The sequence below is a fragment of the Onychostoma macrolepis genome, chromosome 18 (genome assembly GCF_012432095.1).
Source record: "Onychostoma macrolepis isolate SWU-2019 chromosome 18, ASM1243209v1, whole genome shotgun sequence".
Taxonomy (NCBI): domain Eukaryota; kingdom Metazoa; phylum Chordata; class Actinopteri; order Cypriniformes; family Cyprinidae; genus Onychostoma; species Onychostoma macrolepis.
Genome location: NC_081172.1, coordinates 10,723,424 through 10,746,815, shown reverse-complemented (window position 1 = coordinate 10,746,815; position 23,392 = coordinate 10,723,424). Strand labels below are relative to the sequence as shown.

The following is a 23,392-nucleotide window of genomic DNA, read 5'->3' as shown; positions in this document are numbered from 1 at the left end:
TTTAAAGTGAATAAAAAACATGTTTTAAACAAAAGACAAAGGATGCGTAAATTCTTTCCCTCCATATTTATTACATCCATTCTTTAAATATTATTGTTGAACACACTGTAACAGTTTATATGAACAAAATGCAAAATTAGCAGTTAAAAAAATGTATAATGCTTTCAGTAGATTCAACGAGGAAACTAAAATCCAATGGTCACAGCATTGACAAACATATACCAGACCATTCTGATTTATTATCCATCAACGAAACGATTATTGCTTTAAAAACAAAACAACAACAAAAAAATGCCTGATAATGTTGATCTTCCGCGTACATGTTCCTTAAATCTACAGAAGTAAAAATATCTGAGATACAAAACACCACATTGCAATCAATTTAGATACACACTTTTTTTAATCGAGGATAAATCCCATTTCCAGAAATGGGTTAAATGTACTGAATCCACAAAAAATAATCACTTTGGAGGATGAGGAAGAACATACAATATAGAGGGATACAATACATAGCATTAATATGCGCATTACACTGTATGGAGGTTGTCCATTTCTAATTACAATCCTCAGGACGATCATTCATTCATTCATTCCGATGCAAAAATAGGATAAAGTCTGAAGAGGAAACAATACAGCCAAAATCCATTTGATGAAAATTAAGCATTCACTTGCTCCTGGCATTAAAAAAAAACATCCACCTGAGATTGGGCAGGCAATCAGCCCATCAGACCACACTCCTCCTGTAGTAACTCCCTAAATGACACTAAAACAGCGGCCGTGTTATTCCTTATTGACAACGGAGGTTCCAATTGTGCATTTTAAATCTGAAACGGTTTTCAAATCTAACCATATTTCACTTTAAACTCATTAAAGTGGAACTTCACACCGTTTTCAAAAAGTACAGGCTGTATTTTGATAGAAACACCACAACCACTTAGTCAACCCCAAATCATGAAGGGCCATCTACATGTTCTGATATATTTTTTGACCCATAACATTATTTTTTCATATGCTGCATTTTGAACAGAGTAAATTATGGAAGCTTATTTCCACCATGGAATAAAAAAAAAAAGAAAAAGGTAAATGCGACTTTTTTTGAGTTTATCTCTCACAATTCAAACTTTTTCTCCTCAGCATTGCAAGTTTACATCTCACAATTGACTTTTTCACAGAAATGAGAGGAAAAAGTCAAAATTGTGAAATTAAAACGTCACAATTTTTGTTGTGTTTCCATGGCGGAAATAAACTTGCATAGTACTAGCCTTTCATGACAAGAGTTCAATACTCAACGAGTCCGTTTTTCCTTAGTTCCTCTAATATTCAGGTACGATTTTCAAAACAAAAGGACTATAACTATCAATTTAGCTTTACATGCTCAGACATACACAAAGCAGTTTTTTAAACGATTTCATTTACAGAGAAAAAGTCAAGACAGGCTCGGTGGGAGATGAGGCACAATGTTAATAGCATCTTCCTTTTAAATGACCAAAAGCTACAGGTAAAATATATTAAAAACACCACTGACGGCCTTCCAGCGCAGTTAATGTAACAGAAAGCTAAAAACGTCCGAATTAGCCTGAACCACACACTGCAGAAGCCTGAAGGGAGGTGGGAATGACACCAGAGAACTGGAGCTTGACAGCTATGGGTGGTTACGCTGCCAGGCAGCACAGCAATGAACAGTAGTTAGAGGTGAACAAACCATCTACTAAAGTTAAAACGCTCTAGTCATTATCATCAAATCCTCCTGAAAGTGGTCAAATGTAGTCGATTTCATCCAGGACAACAGTGGAGGGAAGCTGCTATAGTGTCCTTCAAGGGATGGCAAAGAAATCCAGAAACGCTCAGTATGTTAGCAGTGTAGGGGAGTTCCAGATGTCAGCTGATCTGTTACGGTACCATTAGGCCGATGAAACAATGAAAACGGTGTACGTTATTTACAGATCTGTACAGACATGGACATGGCTACAGAAAACATCACGTCTACTTACTACGCAAACAACAGCAACAAATCCGTAGAGCAAAAAGCAAGAACGAATGCTTTAAAGAATTAAAAACCAATCAATCGATTGAGCTGCTATGCTAAAAACAATTCAGGGACTGTATGGATCAAATCAAAAGGGAATGTTCTTACGATGTGAATTTAAAATGACAGAGAGCTAACTGTTTCTTCTTTGGCTAACTTTTTGGCAATCAGGCGACAGAAGACAATTCTGCAGTTAAGACTTTAAGATACTGAATAAGGTAAAAGAACTTCACATCTTTGTACTGTGGACAAAAAAAAAAAAAAGACGCCAACAGAATTGACGGCATTCAGCGGGAAGGAGAAACAGCGATGGGTGGATGGCTTTTCTCGCCAGTCAGGGTCGCAACTAGCTTTGAAATCCAGATTGCACATCGTCGTTCCCTCCCCCGCCGTCCTTTCTCTCCGAGACTCGGCAATTAAAACGTTCCTCAGTGGACAGGAGACAATTATCAAGTAAATTAGGTGTATTTTAGTGCAAATGTTCAAAACGAATGCGCTCACGAACAACAAAACAATAACAGAATCAACCATAAAGCGCATGTACGCTATTGAAATGGGAGGTAATCTGTGCTGCTGACTTGGTATGAAATGAGTTTATGAATAGTAATGTATGTATGGGAGCCTGCTCATGTGCCACAAAAACATTTTCATAGCACAGGATCCATACTGTGCTAGCTTGTGCTTGGAACCTCACGTAAATGCATACAAAACACACTCGTCGTTGAATTTTGCTGCGAAAGTTTGTCCTCATTTGACTTTGCTCTCATCCTCTGCTTGTCGGAAAGCAAATGAAGTTGAATTCATGTGCATTTTTGTTAAAGTGTTTAGTGTGCAGAGGAGAAATCGCTTCACTGTTTGCCCTTTGGTGCATCTGGTATGGAAATTTTGGAAATAGAAGGTTAGGCAAAAAAACAAAACACAAATATGTTTGTGTGGAAATGGATCACTGTGCATCCACAGGTATTATAACGATTCTGACGTTGATGCATGTCTGGGTTAAAGCTTTGGGGGCAAAGCCAGGTTTGCACAGTTATCTGGGATCATTAGCAGGCTGAAGGCAGCCTCCACGCTATTATCGGAGGAGACCAAATTGGGGCTTCTATTAAAATGTGAAGGGGGGGAGGGGATGGGTCAGTTCAACTCCAGAGAAACTCCCAGCATGTCTTGCTTTAGCTTGTGTGATGCCAGCAGTGAGTGAAGGCACACTCTGCTGGTCAGTTCAGAGGCTCTGCAGGGCTGGACGGGCACCGTGGGCATGGCGGCTTCCTCAGTGAGTGCTCGGCTCAGCACGGGCCAGGCTACTTGGACGAGGCGCTCCGTAGAGAGTCACAGAAGCTATGTGATTATTCTGCATGACCTGCAACCACAACAACAACATGGAGATGAGATCCAATAGTTAATTAAGCGCTTAGTTGTGTATGAGCTAGGGGTGCATAATATATCAGTACCATACTGGTTATCTGCCAATAATAGGGACTTTTTTCATTTGGAAATTGATAAATCCATTTATATTAAATACTGCAATATTCCCTTAAAAAAAGAAAGTTCATAGTAACTTTAATAGTCTATGCCTATTTCCCCTACTTTTACATTAAAAATACCTTTGCAGTTATCTAATGCTCTCTTATAAATAATATTATCTTGAATAGCAATTTTTTCATACCGTACATTAAAATGTTGTGTGATGCCTAAATTCACTTACAGCACTTAAAACAACTCATTTTAAATGTTTTATTTTTTAAAATGTATTAAAATAAAATAGTGGCCATTTATTGGTTACTGGCCCAAACATGACAATAATTATCTGCTTAACTATATCACCCAGAATTTTGATTGCACTTTATTTTACAGTACGTGTACTTACCTAAGAAAGTACTGTGTAATATAAGGTAACTACATGGGTTTTTAGGTTAGATTTAAGGGTAAGTTCAAGATAAGTATTACCCAGTTATTATAATTACTTTTATAAGCACATAGTATGTACATGTGGAATAGGACTGTAAAATAAAGTGCTACCAGAATTTTAATATCAGGACATCCCCAGTAACAGACAATGATATTTCCACTCAACCGTGCACATAGCACAGCTGCAATACCAAATCTGCCATTTATAGATATTTATTTATTTTTAAAATTAATATATTTATTTTTATTTTAAAAAGCAACTTTTTATACAGGCTGGCTAAGTAAAACAAACAGGACACACACACAGTTGACCCAGTCACATACCTCAAATATCATCCGCTGTAGTCCAAAGCAAAATGTGGAACCAAAAGGGTTGGTGTTGTTTGCAGATGATGACCTGCAGAGCAGTGCACAACTAATCAGTTAATTACATATTTTAAGTATGTTTTCATATGCAGAGGTGTCTGTATGCTGTAGTTTGAATTAAACCATGTGAAAAACCACAGACTTTTTTTTTTATTTAGGCAGTGTTGTTATTTTTAATTAAAACTATTAAAAATCTTTCATCAATTGAAATAAAGCCGAATTAACAACTAAAACTAATAAAAATGACAACAGCAAATACAACTAACTAAAACATAAATAAAAAAAATTAAATATACAAATAAAAGCTCATATAAAATATTAATAAATACTATACTTCTACATTAATAATACTAAAATTACGCTGCATTCATGTGGCCAAATCTCTACCCCTATGGCTCTCACCTGTGTAGCACAACTGGTTTTTCCATGGGGTGTCCTAGCAGCTCCTGAATCTGATCCCACTGAGTGCAAAAGTTGAAAACATAATTAGTACTCACTTAAAAACTGTGTATATAAAGTATGTGTTGACTATACAATGAAGTCCATGAACTCACTTTGCTGTAGGTGGTCAAAATACAGTCCTCACTCTGAGCATCTGCCCCATCTGAAACACAATTTAAAGAATGAAACAACAAAACACCACAGAGACAGGACACAAAAATGATCTAGTCCAGAGAATGTGATACAGACCTTTTTTAATGATGAGAGGAATCTTGAAATCACACCGATGATATCTGAGATGGGAATAAAGGGCAGTTATTCTGATATTCTTGTGGAATATGATACTCAAACCACACATTGCTAAACACTGCAAGCATTATGAAATGAAAATCAATTTTCAATCAATATGCCCAGACTGCAAAACCTCCAGAATGACCTTCCCAACAGCATTGACCAATTGAAACTGATATTCAACCAAACAATGCTACAATACATAATGCAATAAAAGCAGAGAAATGAGAGACTCACATGTTGAAGTTGTAATGGCCAGGGTAGTTGGTGTGAAGGACAAATTTTTTGACCAGGTGGGTTGTAGAGTCAAACAGTATATCCTGAAAGACAGAGAGAGAATAATCGCTCAAAGTTTAAGGGTTCATGTGAACGGAACAAACAAAATCTACACTAACAGCATGTTGTGCAGTAATTAGAAGTAATGTAACTAATGGAGTAATTTAGAATAATAATACTCACCACTCCCAGAATATAATAGTTAAAGAAGTAGTCATTACACTTGGACGGAACTTGCTTGTGAGGGGAGGGTGAATGGATCTTCATCTGAGACGTACAAAAAAGGAAAAGACATTTCAAGACAAACAGAATAAATGTGGAGAGGGAATGTGATGGCTTATTTTTGAGAATGCGGCTTTGCTCATCTTTAGAATACTGTGCAGTGTTTTGTATAAATAGGCTGGTCATTACCTTATCCTCTGACTTGTAGAAGACCTTATGTGGAGAGCCAAGAGCACTCAAAACATCCTGACAAGAATCTCCAAAGTAGATGTTTCTCTCAACGGCTCGCACTTTCGAATCAGCCAACACTCCCGGGCCACATCCTGAGAAAGTAAAAACACAAACAATGTGAAAAAGCAGGGTTCCAAATAGCATATTTGTTTACTTATTTCATTTTTTAATTATTACTGGATCACTAGATATCACTTATAATCTGGATTACAGCACCAAGATTTCACTGTGGACAATTTGTTACTAAACACACGCTGTATTCAAATCTTTGGAATCAGTAAGATTTTTTAAATGTCTTATTCTCGCCAAGGCTACATTTCTTGAACAAAAATACTGTAAAAACAGTAATATTGGAAAATATTATTACAATTTTCTATTTTAATATATTTTAAAATGAAATTTATTCCTGATAGCAAAGTTGAATTTTCAGCAGCCATTACTCCAGTCTTCAGTGTCACATGATTTTTTTTCTTACTGACCCCAAACTTTGAATAGTAAATGAATGTCCTTAAAAATTTTGTTTTTAAAGACATTTTGTTTCCTTTTTATGATAAATGATCTTAATAAGTTAATTTTCAAAAGAATATTATTTATTAACAGTAAAATATTGTTGATAAGCCTATGAATTTTGCTATCCTAAAATGCATGATTACATAGTTGGAGTTTATGATTTGTTTTTCTCTACTGTCAGCAACCCCTATCATAACAGACCTGCAATCCATTTTTGGGTCACAGCCCTCCAGTTGGAAAACACTGAACTATACAGTTAAACTCACACAATACTGATTACCAAGAACATTTCAAAAGAATGGATAATAGAATCTCTATAAACATCTTTGTTAAGATCAATACATCTATGATTATGCCAGCTTTATGGTTTATGCTATAGTGATAAAATAAACCTATGCTGTTTGTTTATGTTGGTGATGACTAACAATCAAACAATATTCAGCACAAATGTTTATTTATCCCAGAAGCACACATTACTTCTGCTGGTTTGCTAAGCACTGCTTAACTTTGGGAATAACATGTCACGATATGCCTTTAAACACAGAAGCTTGCCAGAAAACAGGAAACTGTTGCTCTCATCAACATGCTTAAAATGAATTTAGTCATATGCATGTTTATTGAAAAAATTGCATAATGATGTCTGACATTAGTTTTATGGATAATACCTGCAGTGAGCAGGCGAAGTTTGAGACCTAGCGGTCCCACCCCATCTCTCAACACCTCCACACTCTCTGCATACACATTACCAAGGTAACAGCCCAGAGGCATCACCGGAGCCCTGTGAAGAAATATATAATTTACAATGTTCGCTGCTTGAGGGAATGCAACCCACAGCGTTCTTAACAAGTGCTTAAACTGAACAATCAAAATTAGAGGCCCAAGGTCTCAGACTAAATGCAGATTAATGCGCCCCTGGGCCACATAAAAAAGACAAATAGTCATAATAAGACAATGACTTTGAACTTCTGGGTAGGTAAGTAAACACATCCAATCCATGCTCAATAGTATGCAGCTGTAATCATTCATTAGTGGTGATATAGTGATTTTACTTACACATAAACACCACAAATATCCAAACGGCTCTTACTTGGTTTCTTGAAGGTTGTTTCCAGAGTAAATGTACATCCGTTTGACAGTGGCCCCATGGGGAATCTGCAGGGAGGCCAAGCCATGGGCAAAGTTAGGCTGTCAAGGCAAAACAGCTAGGAGTAGAACACGGTGTCTGTGCAGGTGTCTCTTTTGGAGAAAAGATGCTCACATCATCACAGTAACGTATTTTAGATGGATTCATACACGGGACAGGGTTATTATCATTATCTAAAACTATTGAAACTTTTTGAATTGAAATAAAGCTAATTAAACATTAATAAATTATAGTATAACTATAATAGCATAGAAATAAATCTAGTATAACACTGATATAAGTGCCATTCGTTTACATGCAATAATCTGTATTTATCTGTATGTATCTTACTTTACTTCATAAATAATAAAGTACACTCTAAAAAATGCTGGGTTAAATACAACCCAGCACTGGGTAAAATCTGGACAAACCCAGCGGTTGGGATAAACATTTAACCCAACTGTTGGTTGAAAACAACCCAATCGCTGGGTTTGTCCGTATTTAACCCAGCATTTTTTAAGAGTGTACTTCATGTTATTATTAATATTGTCAATATTTAACTTTATAAGTAATACATACCTAAATTTTATTTTAATGTATTATTTACTTTTACTTCACTACTAATACGGTAGTACTTTATTTTTTGCAATTATTCTACATAGTGCGTGCATAATTATTATGCAAGTTGATATTCTGATCATATTTTTTTCCAAGCACATTTGACCAATTCCAAACCACATCAATCTTAATAGCTACTATTAATTTTGTATTTAATCATTTATAAGTGATATATAATTGTTTTTGGAAGTGAAAAACTTCTTATGTTCAGGTGTGCATAATTATTAAGCAGGTTTTATTTTACAGATAAAATGAGCCAAAACAGAGATTTAACTCAGACTGAAAAGTCAAAAATTATTAAATGCCCATTAGAAATATTAAAAACTAATGCAATACATAAATTGCAATGTTAAGGCATGACCATCGGACAGCAAAATGCTCATTGGGTCAGCATTGTCAGAAAAAAAAAAAACAGGTGGAGAAGAAAAGACACGTTAACTGCAAAAGAATTAAGAATTAAGGTGAAGAATTTGGTGTGAAACCACCAGGAACCCTTTAATCTCCAGTGCCACCATTTTCCAAAACTGCAACTTACCTGGAGTCTCCAGAAGCGCAAAGAATCCTAAAAAAACGACCCTCATTTAATAAGAATAACATGCTGAAGGTTTGGAATTGGTAAAATATGCTTGGAAAAAAAATATGCTCAGAATAACAACTTGCATAATAATTATGCACACACTGTACAGTACTTAGCTTTATATGTCTTTTATTATAAAGCAATCACATATAACAATAGAATAAGCCACATTTTTTCGGCAGTGGGCAGTGAAAGGAAGAGTACACACTAACAAAAAAGTTGAAAATACCATGGAAATACCATATTTATACATCATGCCAAATGCAATACAATGGTTTTACCTGTATTCTTTGAAGTTCCATCTAAATACCATGCACATGGTATCATTCAGTAGCATGAACACAGGGAACGAACCTAGTCTCACCTCATATTTAGGAGCTTCGCTCCATGAGTCCAGCTGGAAAGAGAAGGAAAGCCCTCGGAAGTTCAGGTGGAAGAGCTGCTCGGCAGCATTGTAGACTGGACAGAGAAAACATGAAGCCCACAATAAATACACAGACACTGCAAAAAGGAGTCTGGACAAATAACTGACACATACAACAAATCTCACCTCCTGGATGAGTAGCGCCAAAAGACTGATCAATCTGCTCAATAGTAGGTGCTATTGCCTGAGAGTTAAAATGTACTCCACTGTAATGAACAGAGGAATGCGTCATTTTACATTTCTGTGTCTGACAAAGAAGTTATTAGTAGAAGTCTATATCTATAATATCTAGATTCTATAATATCTTAAAAAGCTTAATTCTGGGTGAAACACTAATGTAAACGATAACTACTGTGGCTAAACAAGATAACTTACCAGTATTTCAGTTTCACTTTGCTCAAATCGTACACTTCAATTACCTGCAAAAACGACACTGACTCAATGGAGATATATTTGCAACGTAGTGTAAGAAATAAACACATTTTAGCCCAAAATCTCTCTCTCACACACACACACGTCATCTCCCACCTTCAGTCTCTGATTGCAGGCGTCAAACAGCAGTTTAATTCCATCCTGAGTCAAGTTGAGAATGAGGTCGTGGCTGAGTGGCATCTGTTTGAGGGAGAGAAATGGGTCAGATAAGGATACAAATAATCCATATACTTTAGTGCTTTAGATAAAAACCTCACAACATAGACATTCATAGACATAATAATGGCAGATCCGTACTTGTTCGCTGTAGAGCACCTGGACATTTTTGATGATTCGGCAGTGTTTCTGTAATATTGAAATGGCCTGGGCCAATGGCATCCCTGGAAACAAATCCAGACAAACAGTTCAACAGCTGTGCAAGGTGTGTAGTAAAAACATGACATATTATTATAATGACATAGGGTAAATAACTTGTCAACGTTTATAATAATTTATTATTGCACGGCACAGCCCAAAAGTAATTTTTTTTTTTACCCAAAAGTAATTTTTTAATAATTTTTTAAAGTTTAATGGTCCAGTCACACCAATAACAACAACGATAACTAACCATAAAGCCTGTCTAATAATAAAAATAAAAAAACCCATAGAGGAATTTCAGTTTAGGAGCGATAAAAACACTGACAGTCAAACAAAATTATTCACATTTTAAAGCGCGCGTAAAGTAGACGCAAATATCGTTAGTCTCGTTATAGTTCTTGAAACGAACTGGCCCAAGTAGTATATTAAAGTTGTTTTTTAATAGACTGTTTTTTTTTTGGCACAGGGTTTAAGATAAATAATTATTAAAACAATACATATATAATCAGAAAACAAACATAATAAGTATGTAGAAAGGAAATAAACTGGATAATATCGGTATCAAATGTCAAAACAAACGCATTCAATGTGATGCAAGATCGCGATAATGCTGATACCATTCATCATGAGGAGTTAAATATATTCCTATTTAATTGGAAATATATTTAATAACTGTAAGATTCCTGTATCAGCCCTAGTGAAACAAAATAGAGGGTGAAGTGAACGTGTCGCAAAGAACGTGATGCAATTATGAAATCCAGATGGCAACTGACTGTAATGTCAAATAAATCAGCTCGTTTTTAAAACGGTCTAGCACTTGCTAATTCAACATGCAATGTTTACTTCAGCTTCTGAACTAGTCTCACACTCACCTAATGCGAATTCCCATTGTTCATTTCCCAAAGATCGCTCAGGAACGACCTCCAGATCCAGCATTGGCGGGGAGAAATTGGGAATATCAACGAGGATCTCTGACTGTGCCAGATCTGAGTCTTCCCTCTCGAAATATCTTGAATAATCCACCGTTAAATCACCAAATCAGTCCAAATATAACGAAGTCGTGTTTAAAAAGCTCCTACACACTTTAAACACAGTTTGAGTGACACACGACACCCCTGACGTCAGATATGTCAAAACACAAGTGATGCAATCCAGCTATCAACGCATTCTTCTGTCACCATGTTTATAAATAACACTATAAAACGAACAACAGATACACACTTATAAAAGGTTAAATAAAGTAAACAAGTAAACCGTATGTCAGTCACAGCGAGCCGATGTCAAGAATAACTGGTTACAGGTTGCTGCTCTTTTACCAACTTCCATAAGCATGAATTCATTCAAGACGTTATTTATCTTATAACAAATATATTGGCGAACAAATGATATAAAACTGCTGTCTGGTGTAAAAAAGAAAACAGAAACACTTTGATCTGACCTTTGACTTACTCCTGAATCACGTAAAACACATAAGCTACTAATTATTACATCGAGCGAAGAAAATTTCGTGTCCGACCAGTTAAATTACATGCATTTAGGCTATTTATGGCAACGATCACAGGCCGAGGTAAGTCACCATACACACATCAGACTATCAGTGCCTCGCACGAGCCTCGCCTGACGTTGTTTTCTTTCTTTCCGATGATTCAACGGCAAGCAAACAGATCACCACTTATGACCATCATCTGTTCATAATAACGCGGACTTCTCCGGGTGCCGCCGTTTCGGTTGTTGGAGATGGCGCACTGTTACATGCAGCTTTATTTTCCAGTGTCTCTGGCGTTGAAGATTCGCTTAGGATGATAAAGAAAGAGCCCCTCCGTGCCAAAAGCAACTTCCATCCAAAACACCATGATCAGCTGATAATTCAACTTCCTATGCGAACGAGATGCATTTCCTGGCGGCAATTTACAAAATAAAAGTCAAAGAGGGAGCGCAGTCCGTAGACTGCAGACCACAAAAAGCCAAGGGGTGAAACACACAGCTAAAAAATAACATAAATAAATAAATAAATAAATAAAAAAGAAAGTTCGACTCGATAGTTCAATCCTGTTGACGTTTCTATGTTGATGGATCACTGGCCAGATTTTATGTGCCATAGTTTGGTGCTTAAAGCAAAATATTAATGTCGGAAGTACTATAAACTGTTTATAGTATTACATTTTTGAACATCGATTCATATCAATTTGCTTTAAATAAATAAAATAATAAATGTAGTGGACCTTAGTCAGAGTACCGTCATATGTAAGTGTTGACAAGCACCAAAATGAGGCTTTTATGTGTCAAGTGTGGTGTGTTTTGCACAGTACTAGGCTACTGTTGAACTTGTCGATTGTTGTTCAGCTGACAAAACATATTACAAAAGACTTTCAGTAAACACTCCATAAAACAGTGCATACCATTGAGTATACTGTAAACCTTCACGGCCTTATTTTCATCAGCATAAAACTCAGTATGGCGTCTAAGGTCTATTAGGCCTACTGTGTTTGTCACAGAGAAAGATAAGGAGTAACTGTTATGGGCAGGGACGAATATGAAACTCTTTACTTTTTCTTGTTCATTCCAGCCTAAGGCTAGATCTGACAGCTAAATCAATAAATTGAGCTTGTGGTCACATACAGGAAAAGCCACACCAATGAACACAGTAATTTGAAAAGGTTATAGATTGAGAAAACTGATAAAAAGCCACCAGATGGCGTCATTTATTGAAAGCCCGGAGTGACTGGCGAGTGCTTTAATAACAGTGCAGGTGAAGATAATACAAAGAGACAAAGTGGTGAATGTCGAGATTAAACAAACTGTGTATTATTATTTATACTCAAAACATGACATAAAATGTTCAAATGATATGTTCCTCTGGAGTCTGACTATATCATTTTAATTTAATTTACGTTTGTCTGTGAGTAGGCCTACTTTGTTCAGTTTTGTTCGTCACCTGCTCATCTGGTACAAATGTACAGTATAGCATACATACAAGGATTCATACAAACACAAAAGTTTGTATGAATCCTTGTGTGTACATAATACATTAAACAAAAATAAAAGAGCCAAAAATATTTGTTGGCCAGATGCATAAAGAGACAATAGAATAGAATAGAATAGAATAGAAGCAACGTTCAAAAGCTGAAGAGTAAGTGGTCTAAGAATTGCATAATAAAATGTTTGGATGAAAATATATATGTGTATACAGTACATTTAAGACACGTTTATAGCTCCTCTTGAACCTTGTCTTGATCATAAGCCAGTATATGTGCGGTACAGTGTGTGCATGTTCTTTGAGAGTTTGTATATACAAACCATGTTTGTTTATTATATGAAACATGCTTTTGTGTGTCTGAGCAAACCCCATTTAACCCCGTATGTGTCCCATTGGGCCTTTTTCCGTAATTAAGTAGCTTTGTAAGTAGTTTTGGATAAAAAGGCCTGGTAAACAACAACTATCCAAATAGAATGAAAGATAAATTTTTCGGAAAACCCTTTAAAAGAGTATGCAATATATTCACATTTGACACAAATTGATTGAAAAGACAGAACGAGACACTGTGAATGATTTGCAAAGCTCTGTGAATAATTTGACTTTCTCTGCACCAATAGCCCAGATCAAAACTCCAATTACATTGTTTGTGGAAAAATTGTTGGCCCTGATTTTATTTATTGTGTTTAGTAACAAACCTTGCCAGTCTGTTTCACAGGGTTTTTTGTTTGTTTTCATCCTTCAGATGGGAACATGATGAATAAAACAAAGAGTAAGGAATTTTAACACATGTTCCTAACGGTTAAAAATAACAGAAAAATCTGTGTCTACTTATACAAACAATCTAAAACCACATTTCTGTCCTTGTTTTGAGTTCTGAAGACAGATTCACTGATGAAAGATTCATGTTGAATGAAGACAACAGATAAAATGTTAATCGTTTTAAGAGCTATCAATAATGAAGTATAGTGTATGAAAAACAAAGGCAATTCATTAACTGTTTGATCAAACACAAAAAAGGCAATGCTTTTGTCAGTTAAAAGCTGAATAAAACAATATTGAAAGTTTAGACGCTCAAATGGCAACACATCTGCGGCATTAAACAATCTCTGTACGTTGAAACCTACATTATCATAGTGGCATGCTGTCGGTGTGTCTGGATTTTTAGTCTAAAACTTTATGAATCACCATCTTCAGAGGGATAGTACAAACTCAGGAAAAACTTTCAAGTTTATCCACAGAAACCTCCAAATGCGTAATGTAATCACAGGCCAGCTGTGTGCACTTGTAAAGTTGTTATAATCCCTCTCTGTCCTATAAACAGGAAAATACATAATATAAAGCATCATGCGTGCATCCACAAATAATACAGTTTATCCTAACGTCCTGCCAAGTTTTCCTTTTTTGGATATCACTGCTCTTTCATCTATTGTTAGCAAACTGATGAAAATTTTATGTGAGGAGAAGCTATATACCATTAAAAATGGTTTTGTACTATACCAGCTGTGGTTGCCAGAACTAAATCATAAACAATTCAGTGCACTGCATATATTACAAGCATACGTGATGCCATTTTCATGTCATTAAAATCATCACTAAATCTTTGTAGTTAGTTATTGTAAAATGCATTGATAACACAGGTGGTTGGTAGACCACATGCTGTGCTAAAGTTAAGAAAAGGTGCACATTTGTACCTTATTTATCCCTAAAGGGTGCATATCAGTACCTTAAAAGTACACATTAGTACCTAAATGGTACATTTTAGTACTTAAAAGGTGCAATTTAGTACCTGTTGAAAGGGTACTGTCCCACAACTCTTGTATCCTTTTTACCTTAGACACACAATGCTAAAATTATAAAATAAAGATATAAACAACAACATAAAACACTCCTGTGCAATGAGGAAAAACTTTTTTTTAAAGATTTTTTAATAAAATCTAAATAAATTAGATGATTTGTGCATGGAATTAGCCTACAATTTTTGTCAAGATATTTCTGTGAAAGTGCATATCATCCTGTAAATTAAGATACAATTATAAAATATGTAAATTATAAGATCATTTCTATTTTTCACTTTTAACATTTTATAGTGCAGAATTCCACAAAATACCGCTCCATTGCGTTACAAACAACCTATCCCCTTACAGATTCATCTGATACAAAAATGTCAAATTAGGCTAAATGGATTTAGTAAATGAATGTCAACTGCGGTGTCCACAATCTGAGTTACAATGAAATGAAGTTATTTTCCTTTACATAGCCTGCTTTGTTTTCTTTTCTAGCAACCCAAAGCAACTCCCAGAAAGAGCTCTGTCATGTTTGCTTGTTCTCTCTGTGCGAGCAACTTTCAGCGTTAAGGGTGGACGTGATATTTCAAACATCAGATCAGTGCGTTTATGTATTGGGTGCCCGGAAATTTTTCCAAATAAACACAGCTTGATTCAACTTGGGTGGGCAGACTTATCAACAGACTAATTCTATAAACAAATGAAGGAATAACCGAGCACACCATTGGCTGGTAGGCTGGGGACACGCGGGGAGAGAGAGAGACTCGAGGCTTTCGGCAATGAAAATTTAATTAATGTGGGTGGGCTGAGGGAACACAACGAGTGTTTATCATAGACAATTTATTTTCCAGCGCTAAGTCAACATAAAACAGCAAAACGGACAACAATTATTTAACATTTTAGACTCATGAAGCGGACACACCGGTGGCGATCTCCCCAGACTGAGACTGTCCTCCGAAGTCATGAGTTTATACCACAGCCCTGTGCCACAGTCCGGCGTGGCTGCGTCGGCTCTCACTCTCTCGAATTCCTCCCTAATCTATGTTTATGGTGGCGAAGTTGGAGGCATCATTCCCGCTTTGGGATTCGCGTCCAGCCGGCAGGAACCTCCGCAGAAACCTCCCTACAGCTACATCGCGCTCATCGCAATGGCAATTAAGAACTCACCGGACAAGCGCGCAACGTTGAGCGGCATCTATCAGTTCATCATGGACCGCTTCCCCTATTACCATGACAACAAGCAAGGCTGGCAGAACTCGATCCGCCACAACCTTTCGCTGAACGACTGCTTCATCAAAGTGCCCAGAGAAAAAGGGCGACCGGGGAAGGGCAGCTACTGGATGCTGGACACCAAATGCCTGGACATGTTTGAGAACGGAAACTACCGGCGACGCAAGAGAAAGTGCAGGACTCAGGAGCCGGGAGAGACTAAAATGGGACATAAAAGAGCCAGAGCGACGACCCTGAGCTCGAAACTTCATCAAAGTGCCCTTTTAGAGAAAGAGTCGCCGCTTAAGGACTCCGATATGAGCAAACGGCAACACGAAAAACATCCCGAAAGAGATCTAAACGTCCAACCACAAAATAACGAGCACGCCTCAAACCCCACGAAAGACTGGTGTTTGGCACCCTCGACCACAGCGGGCGCTAACCCAAGATGCCCGACGCCTGAACAGACCGGCACAGTGTCTCTAAACAATCTCAATGGCACAAACACTGCGCCCTTAAACGCGCAACAAACGCCGGTAGCCGTGATGAATGACACAGGAAGCGCTCAAACTGGAGACGCCAAATCCAAAGAGACGAATGCTCAGACGCACCCACGAAAACCAACAGACAAATCAAAGGAGTTTAGCATAGACAGTATTCTGTCAAAAAAGGAGAACCAGTTCCAGCGAAGGTGCGGCGTTGCCGGAGGAGCGCCGGTCGCGTGCTTGGAGTCGCGCGGTTACGCGCTCTCGTCCTCTCTGCTGTACCCTCACGGATTCCCGCTCTGCTCCTACCTGTCTCTCACCTGTCCTGACAAAATGCTGAACTTCAGAGAGAAAACAGATGAGAAAATATTCTTTTGACGACTCTTTTTTTTTTTTTGAATGACTTGTCGAATCCCAGACTGTAGCAAATAAATTTATGTCTAGAAAATTTCAGTGAATTCAGTAACAGTAACATTCTTATTTTCTGTGTTTTGTAATTATTAATTGCAAACAAAAACAATTTTAAACACATCTATCAAGCATTCAGGCTAAAACTTTTATTATTATTTCTATTACTATTATTGTTGTCGTTATGGAATTCAACATGGGTGGCCACTCTAAAGAACAGTATACTGTACAGTACACTAACAGTAGTTAATTCTAATGATGTGTGTACTATGATCAAGAACGCACTCTTGAGCACAGATGTCTTTGTAAAATGATAATGTTTATATGAGCAAGGGTTTTATGTTCCTCTCAGAGCTTATGACAGATACTTGACAAACTGCAGTGTGCTTGTTCTTGTCCTTTCCTCTACAACTATATATATATATATATATACACACAAAAACTCAAACTTGATTGACTGCTTAAAGATACATTTGTGGAAAAAACTAAAAATCAATTGGGTTGTACCTTGTGCTTTCAATGTAAGGTTCATATTGAGTAAGGGAACTCAATTCTTTAAATAAACAGAGTAAAACCTTGAAATAAACATCTTCAGTTTCCTACACAAAAGAACCTGATATACTATAGCCTATATAAAAAATATCGACTCAAACTGAAACTGAAACAACCCCAAAGAAACCATTTTTATGACGGTGAAATACCAGTAATAGGAACTTACATTTGTGTTTTCATTAATATGTTTTACTTAACGAACAACTGCTTTGTGTGTGTGTGTGTGTGTGTGTGTATTCATGAATGTATGAATGAATGAAAGACCATATGTCATTCATATACAGCAAACTTGTTGCTAGGACTATGCATAATCCTGAACTGTGAAACTAGTCTACCACATGTATTCCTTGCCACCATATATAGCCATAAGTGTTTTTTGAACTCAAAGGTCTAAGCCTCACTGAGTGCAAATCAGGAATGCTTGTGGAAATAAATAAGCTTCCCCACATTCAAGCAGAGGAACTCACATCCACAAGCATTTCCTGTGTATAGGATTCTTTTGGTCAGAAGTGTAAATAGAGCGTCATCCATCTGAAGGTTTGTAGAGAGAAAGAGACTACATCTCTCAATCTGCTGCCTCCATCTGTCCTCCTCTTCACAGATGGGCTCCTTAGATGGAGCAGTCTGCAGGACTCTGCTGGATCGCAGCCCTGAATTTGCCATCCATGATCATTATGAAACATTGCTATCTCTGAGGTGATCTGTAAGATTATGAAAAAAATCTTCTTTAATACTCAGCAGAATTTCTTGTTGTAACTTATATACTGGATGAATTGCATGACTTTTAAGCATATGCCTTTTAGTACTGATGCCACTTTATAAGTAAGAGGTGCAGGTTGTTTAATGTTTATTTTGCTATTTTACTTTTTCTTAATAAGCAGTCAAATGCATACCAAAATAATATCTCATTCTTTTTTTATATTGCTAAAGATAATTGTGCCCTCTATTGTTATAATGTAGTTGCAATGCTCATCTCAATTAACACACTTAGATATTTTATAGGAATAGTTCAACCAAAAATGAAAATTTTCTTAAAATGTAGTCTACTCACCCTCAGGCCATCCATGACGCAGATTACTTTATTTCATCATCAGAACAGATTTGGAGAAATGTAGCATTTCATCTCTTTTTCACCACCAGTGGATGCTCTGCAGTGAATGGGTGCCGTCAGAATGAGAGTCCGAACAGCTGATAAAAGCATGACAATAATCCACAAGTAACGCAAGTAATCCACAAACTGCGTCTAAGTCTATCATTAAAACATATTTTTATTAAGTCCGCTCTTTTCCCGTCTGAATCAGGAGAGAAATATGCACAGATCACACACTCTTTACAAGTGAAAACAGTCCAGAAGAGTGAATTCTGATGTAAGCAGACAACAGGGGATAGACTTTTTTTTTTTTTTTACTGGAGGAAGAACATTATGAATTATGGAATCATATGAGTTAAAATGCCTTAATATTCTTCAGCTCCACAAGATGTTAAATCATAAACTGGAGTCGTGTGAATTACTTGTGATTATTGTGATGCTTTTATCAGCTGTTTGGCACCCATTCACTGCAGAGAATCCATGTAACGCTGAGTACATTTTCAGCAGATTTTCATTCATTTTTGCATGAACTTTTCCTTTAAGATACCAGTCTATGTTTTAGCAACACATTTTCATTTCCATCTCTGCAAAGATCCAGTTATGTAATACAGATGGATTGCTAAATGTCTAACTGCTGGATATCTGGCTAGACCGGTATTTTTTTTAGATCTTTTGGTAACCACAAAAACACTATCACAGAAGGCAAATGTTGCCTCAACAGCTTGAAGTTGATGGACCACAGAGCTGGATGTGAATTTTAATGACAACATTCTCAGTTTGTGTTCTGTCCTTCTCAAGCATTATATTAAAATAAACACGAGAAGAAAGATTATCTTCCTAAGTGTTTAAAGTTAAAAAAAATTCACACCCGAGAGCGGATCGCCGCCTCATTTTCATTTATTTTGACTGGAAATAGAGCACACTTTCTGTGGCCGTAACCACAAGTGCTCTGTGTGAGAGGTGCCAAATGAAAGCATATTGACTATAAAGCAGAATTTGATAAACAGCAGTCGCCTAATTAAAAAACAAAAACATATCTCTGTCACACAAACACAAACATATTGTTTGGCTGACTTGAGGCAATTACTTACTTCTTTTTTGTTTACTGAAAATGACAAAAACCATAATTGAATCAAATCCACAAACAGTTGTTTCAGACCACAAGCAAGTAAAATGCAAAATGCTTTGACAGACCGCCTCGCAATGATTTCAAAATAATTTAAAGGATCATGAAATCAGTAGCCTACCTTTCAGTTTGATACATTTAAGGGTAATACTAAAAGATTGTACATTTTTATGATCTTAAACATTATATCAATTTATTTATTAGAATAATAAGAGAATGATTATATTAGAATAATAGTGGTAATAGTTTACTGTAAAATGTAACAATACTTAGTTATATATAGATAAAGTGATAAAATAGAAAGAAACATTACACATTCATTCATTCACCCACCCACAAGCTGAGAATACACCTTACTTTTTAATAATACATATAAATGTCAGCATGATCTATATAGCTATACAAAAACATTTATAAAGACTGCTAATGTTTATCATTTTTTTTCCAAATAAATTTGACACATGAAGTTATCTGGTGGTTATCACAACAAACCATTTACCCTGAATCCAGTCATGAAGAGGTCAATGAGCCATGGTTCAAAGCTTGGATCTCATTTGAGACAGAACTGACAAGGCCTGATAGATCAGACGGGGGTCAAATCAAGAAAGAGAGAAAAGAAGCCATACTGCAGAAGCGTCATCACCCTTGTTTCATGTGCAATCACGTCTCCAGGCAGCATTAACTCATACCATTTCAAACCGCCGGCATCAAAAGAGTTTTAATCTGTGTGTTTATTATATATTTTCACTCCTAGCGTAAACCAAACTCAGTTGTCCAAATATGCTCTCAACGCCGAGGGAGGGGTGGGGCTCTGATGAAGATTGATGGTCTCTCTGGGAGGAACATTAGCTGCTAATCAAGTTATGTTTCCTGGCTCCGTTTTATACATCGCTATTTGCATGCGAAAAGCACAAGATCCGTGTTTGCTATCAGGCTTGCGGCTTGCGCATGAAACACACTCATACATCCAAGTCAGTGCTGCCCATCAAGATAGCAATGTTAGGAGACACCTTCATGCATTAACTAATCTCTGTTTAATATGAAAAACACTTCCACTACCAACCAAACTTCACAACACTGCACAGTTTAGTCATGTCAAATATAGCAAATTTAAAAGCGATTCAAGACGACACAAAATGTTGCAAAATGTAAGAAAATCGGAAAAAATATTGAAATATTCTCAAATAAATAAAATAAAGCAATAATAACTTATTATTAGCATTAGTTTTTATTATTAATAATGATAATAATAACTAATACATGATCATTTAAGACATTATAAATAAGAATAAAACCAGTTAAATGGAAGAAAAACAACAACAAAAAAAACTACAAATTATATTGAGTTTAAGGCCTAAACATAATATTTCTGCCAAACACCAACATCCACACCACATGCAAGTAATCTTAACTTGAGGTAAACCAGGCTACCTATGATTCCACATGTCCTTTTTTTTTTTTTTAATCCACAAGTGCTCTTTTTATCATAATGTAAATGTTTGACGCTTATTTTAGGAATCTGGGGTTTATTTGACTTTTATGCCCTCATCCAGCAGAGATTCAGCAGTGCACTAAATGCAAGCTTGGTGAGACAAACTTGACGCACGAGTGATCCTCATATCAACCAAATTTGCAAATGACACATGAAAAACACAGATGGACACCTGGTGCTTTGGAGTCAAATGTAAAATTTGCTCTTTGATTTGGAATGACGTCATGAAGTATTCGCTGATGATTGTGTGTTTACATATCTTTTCAGATGCCTGACTGAGAAGCTGTAATAGGAGGTTAGCACAATAAATATCTCTCTCACCCGCACATATGGTCGCACAAAGTAATTGACATGATTACTCATGTGACTCATACCGTGAAAATACAATTTTTGAGGGAATAACAAAGAGCCATTTAGAAATAAACTTTCAAGTGTTGCTCTATGCGCCAAACTAAATATTACACATATAACCATCATCTCAGTGGATTATGCACCAGCTGGCTTGGACATGGTCATTTTCCTCCAGTTTAGCTCACACAAACCAAGGAATTTAAATTGACCAACAGCTGCTGAATGAACACTTTTTATCTCGATTTTCGCAATATTGTCCTTGCGCATTCCCATCTTTAAACCTAAACTAAATCAGTAACGTATATACATTACTGAAGACCAGCAGTCCAACTACAGTCTTTCAGGTGTTTCCTTGTTTAAGCACACCTGCATTTTTCAACTGAGTGGATTTTCTGTTGATTTCAAACAATTCTTTATTTATTGCTTTGGCACCGAGGCGCTTGGAAGGAAGGGGGAAGTCGTGGCCTAATGGTTAGAGAGTCGGACTCGTAAACCAAAGGTCTCGGGCCGGCAGGGATTGTAGGTGGGGGGAGTGAATGTACAGCGCTCTCTCCACCCTCAGTACCACGACTGAGGTGCCCTTGAGCAAGGCACCGAACCCCTAACTCCTCCCCGGGCGCCGCAACATAAATGGCTGCTCACTGCTCCGGGTGTGTGTTCATGGTGTGTGTGTGTTCACTGCTGTGTGTGTGCACTTTGGATGGGTTAATTGCAGAGCACAAATTCTGAGTATGGGTCACCATACTTGGCCGTCTGTCACGTCACTTTCACTTTGCTAACTATGCCAACCTATCATAGTTAGGATACTAAATATTTACTACCAGTCATACAACTTTTCTCACAGCATGCGTTTTTGCTGATTTTATTATGATTTATTACACCGCTCCCTGAAATACTTGATTCTGTCTGATCAATCTCACAACTATTTCCTAACATTCGCCATCGTCCAGCAAACGCAGTCAGCTCAAGCGGCACTACTTTCGCTCGTATCACACCGTGGAGTTAATCTCGTTTTATACAAATTCAACTGGTACCATCGCGCATCTCAAAAATCATAATTATTGTAGTGAAAATCATCAGAGGACTTAAGTATTAACATTACAGTATCATGTTCTAATGTTCGTTTTGTTGCTAGTGCGATTGTTTTGTATGTCATAATGGACTATTTTGTTTTTTTAGCGGAAGCTTAAACATTTTGTGACAAAGTTGTAATTTCCACACACACATCTTAACTATATTACACGGTGAAGGTACACCCCGATATGAATAATATAAAAAAGCTAAACAGTTACACTTGCTATATTACATTTAGCAGAAAACACATCATTTGTGCTCAAATGAGCCTAAAAAGCTAAATAATACGCCTATAAGGATATTAAGAGTAATTTTTAAGCACAATAAATGAGGATTTTATGTTGCATTTATTATATCATGGACCACTGTGTAACTCTAAGAAAGCGGACCTTACAGACAAAAGACAAATAAATCTGCCATTCTGTCTGCTAGTGGGATTATCATGAAGACCTACATGTGTTTCACACACTGCTCATAATGAGGAAACTTTGAGCAACATAAGCCATCCTGAAAACAATCGCTTCAAGCTCTAAGAGCCAGATGTGCCGGCCAAATGTCGTCTGAATGAAAGTGTCTATGCATGTCTACACATACCTTTACAGTTGTGTGTGTACGTGTCTATGAAAGCTCCGAAGACCCATTAGTGTGTGCTTGTGGCCCCTGTCACAGACCACCCGGCTGTCTGGTTCACACTTAACCGGGAGAAACTTGACTCCAGTTTAGCCTCCCAAAGAGGGTTTGAAAAGTGCACTGGCCTCAGAGGTCCACTCCAACTGACCCGACTACATCAAACTGTCTGTAGCCGGCCAGCCAAACATCACACCAACAGAGTAAATAGCATAGGGGTTCAAACAGAGAAGCTCTTTATGAATGCATGAGAGGATGTATATGTGTGTTTATGAAATTCTGTGCTTAAAAGTGGGAAGACCGAGATATTATGGATAAACATAGGACTTACCATCAGGAAACAGAGCCATTTGTGTTCCATTTTAGATTTCAACCCCAGAACATTTTCAGTTTGACGGTTTTTTTTGCAAGAAAAATG

General features: G+C 36.9%; 2 protein-coding genes across 6 annotated transcripts; one reads left to right on the top strand and one right to left on the bottom strand.

Moving 5' to 3' along the window:
* Window positions 1-51: 51 nt before the first annotated feature.
* On the bottom strand, window positions 52-11,681 carry phaf1 (phagosome assembly factor 1). Of its 5 annotated transcripts, XM_058750940.1 has the most exons (18): window positions 11,385-11,681; window positions 10,672-10,808; window positions 9,740-9,822; window positions 9,539-9,622; window positions 9,386-9,429; window positions 9,137-9,216; window positions 8,951-9,045; window positions 8,545-8,571; window positions 7,356-7,453; window positions 6,934-7,046; window positions 5,717-5,850; window positions 5,489-5,572; window positions 5,267-5,349; window positions 4,988-5,031; window positions 4,852-4,901; window positions 4,700-4,758; window positions 4,256-4,328; window positions 52-3,383 (listed from the first exon to the last, which is right to left on the bottom strand). In XM_058750940.1, the coding sequence occupies exons 2-18, from the start codon at window positions 10,733-10,735 to the stop codon at window positions 3,294-3,296; spliced, it is 1,305 nt and encodes a 434-aa protein (XP_058606923.1). In that variant the 5' UTR covers window positions 10,736-10,808; window positions 11,385-11,681; the 3' UTR covers window positions 52-3,293. The 5 variants fall into 5 exon arrangements, with proteins under 5 accessions (XP_058606923.1, XP_058606922.1, XP_058606925.1 ...); XM_058750939.1 differs by having other exon boundaries at window positions 10,672-11,681; XM_058750942.1 differs by having other exon boundaries at window positions 7,356-7,420; window positions 10,672-11,681.
* Window positions 11,682-14,744: 3,063 nt separating this feature from the next.
* Window positions 14,745-17,904, top strand: foxl1 (forkhead box L1). Its single transcript, XM_058751273.1, has one exon. It carries the CDS (start codon window positions 15,523-15,525, stop codon window positions 16,630-16,632), a length of 1,110 nt encoding a protein of 369 aa, XP_058607256.1. The 5' UTR covers window positions 14,745-15,522; the 3' UTR covers window positions 16,633-17,904.
* Window positions 17,905-23,392: the final 5,488 nt, after the last annotated feature.

Bases quoted from the DNA above. Each gene is read 5' to 3' on its own strand.
- phaf1 (XM_058750939.1), bottom strand. From the start codon at position 10,735: ATGCTGGATCTGGAGGTCGTTCCTGAGCGATCTTTGGGAAATGAACAA. The intron at 9,430-9,538 runs GTGGGAGATGAC...TCGTTTTTGCAG, and splicing joins CCTGCAATCAGAGACTGAAG to GTAATTGAAGTGTACGATTT. The intron at 7,047-7,355 runs GTAAGAGCCGTT...ATTTCTTCACAG, and splicing joins AACAACCTTCAAGAAACCAA to GGCTCCGGTGATGCCTCTGG.
- foxl1 (XM_058751273.1), top strand. From the start codon at position 15,523: ATGAGTTTATACCACAGCCCTGTGCCACAGTCCGGCGTGGCTGCGTCG.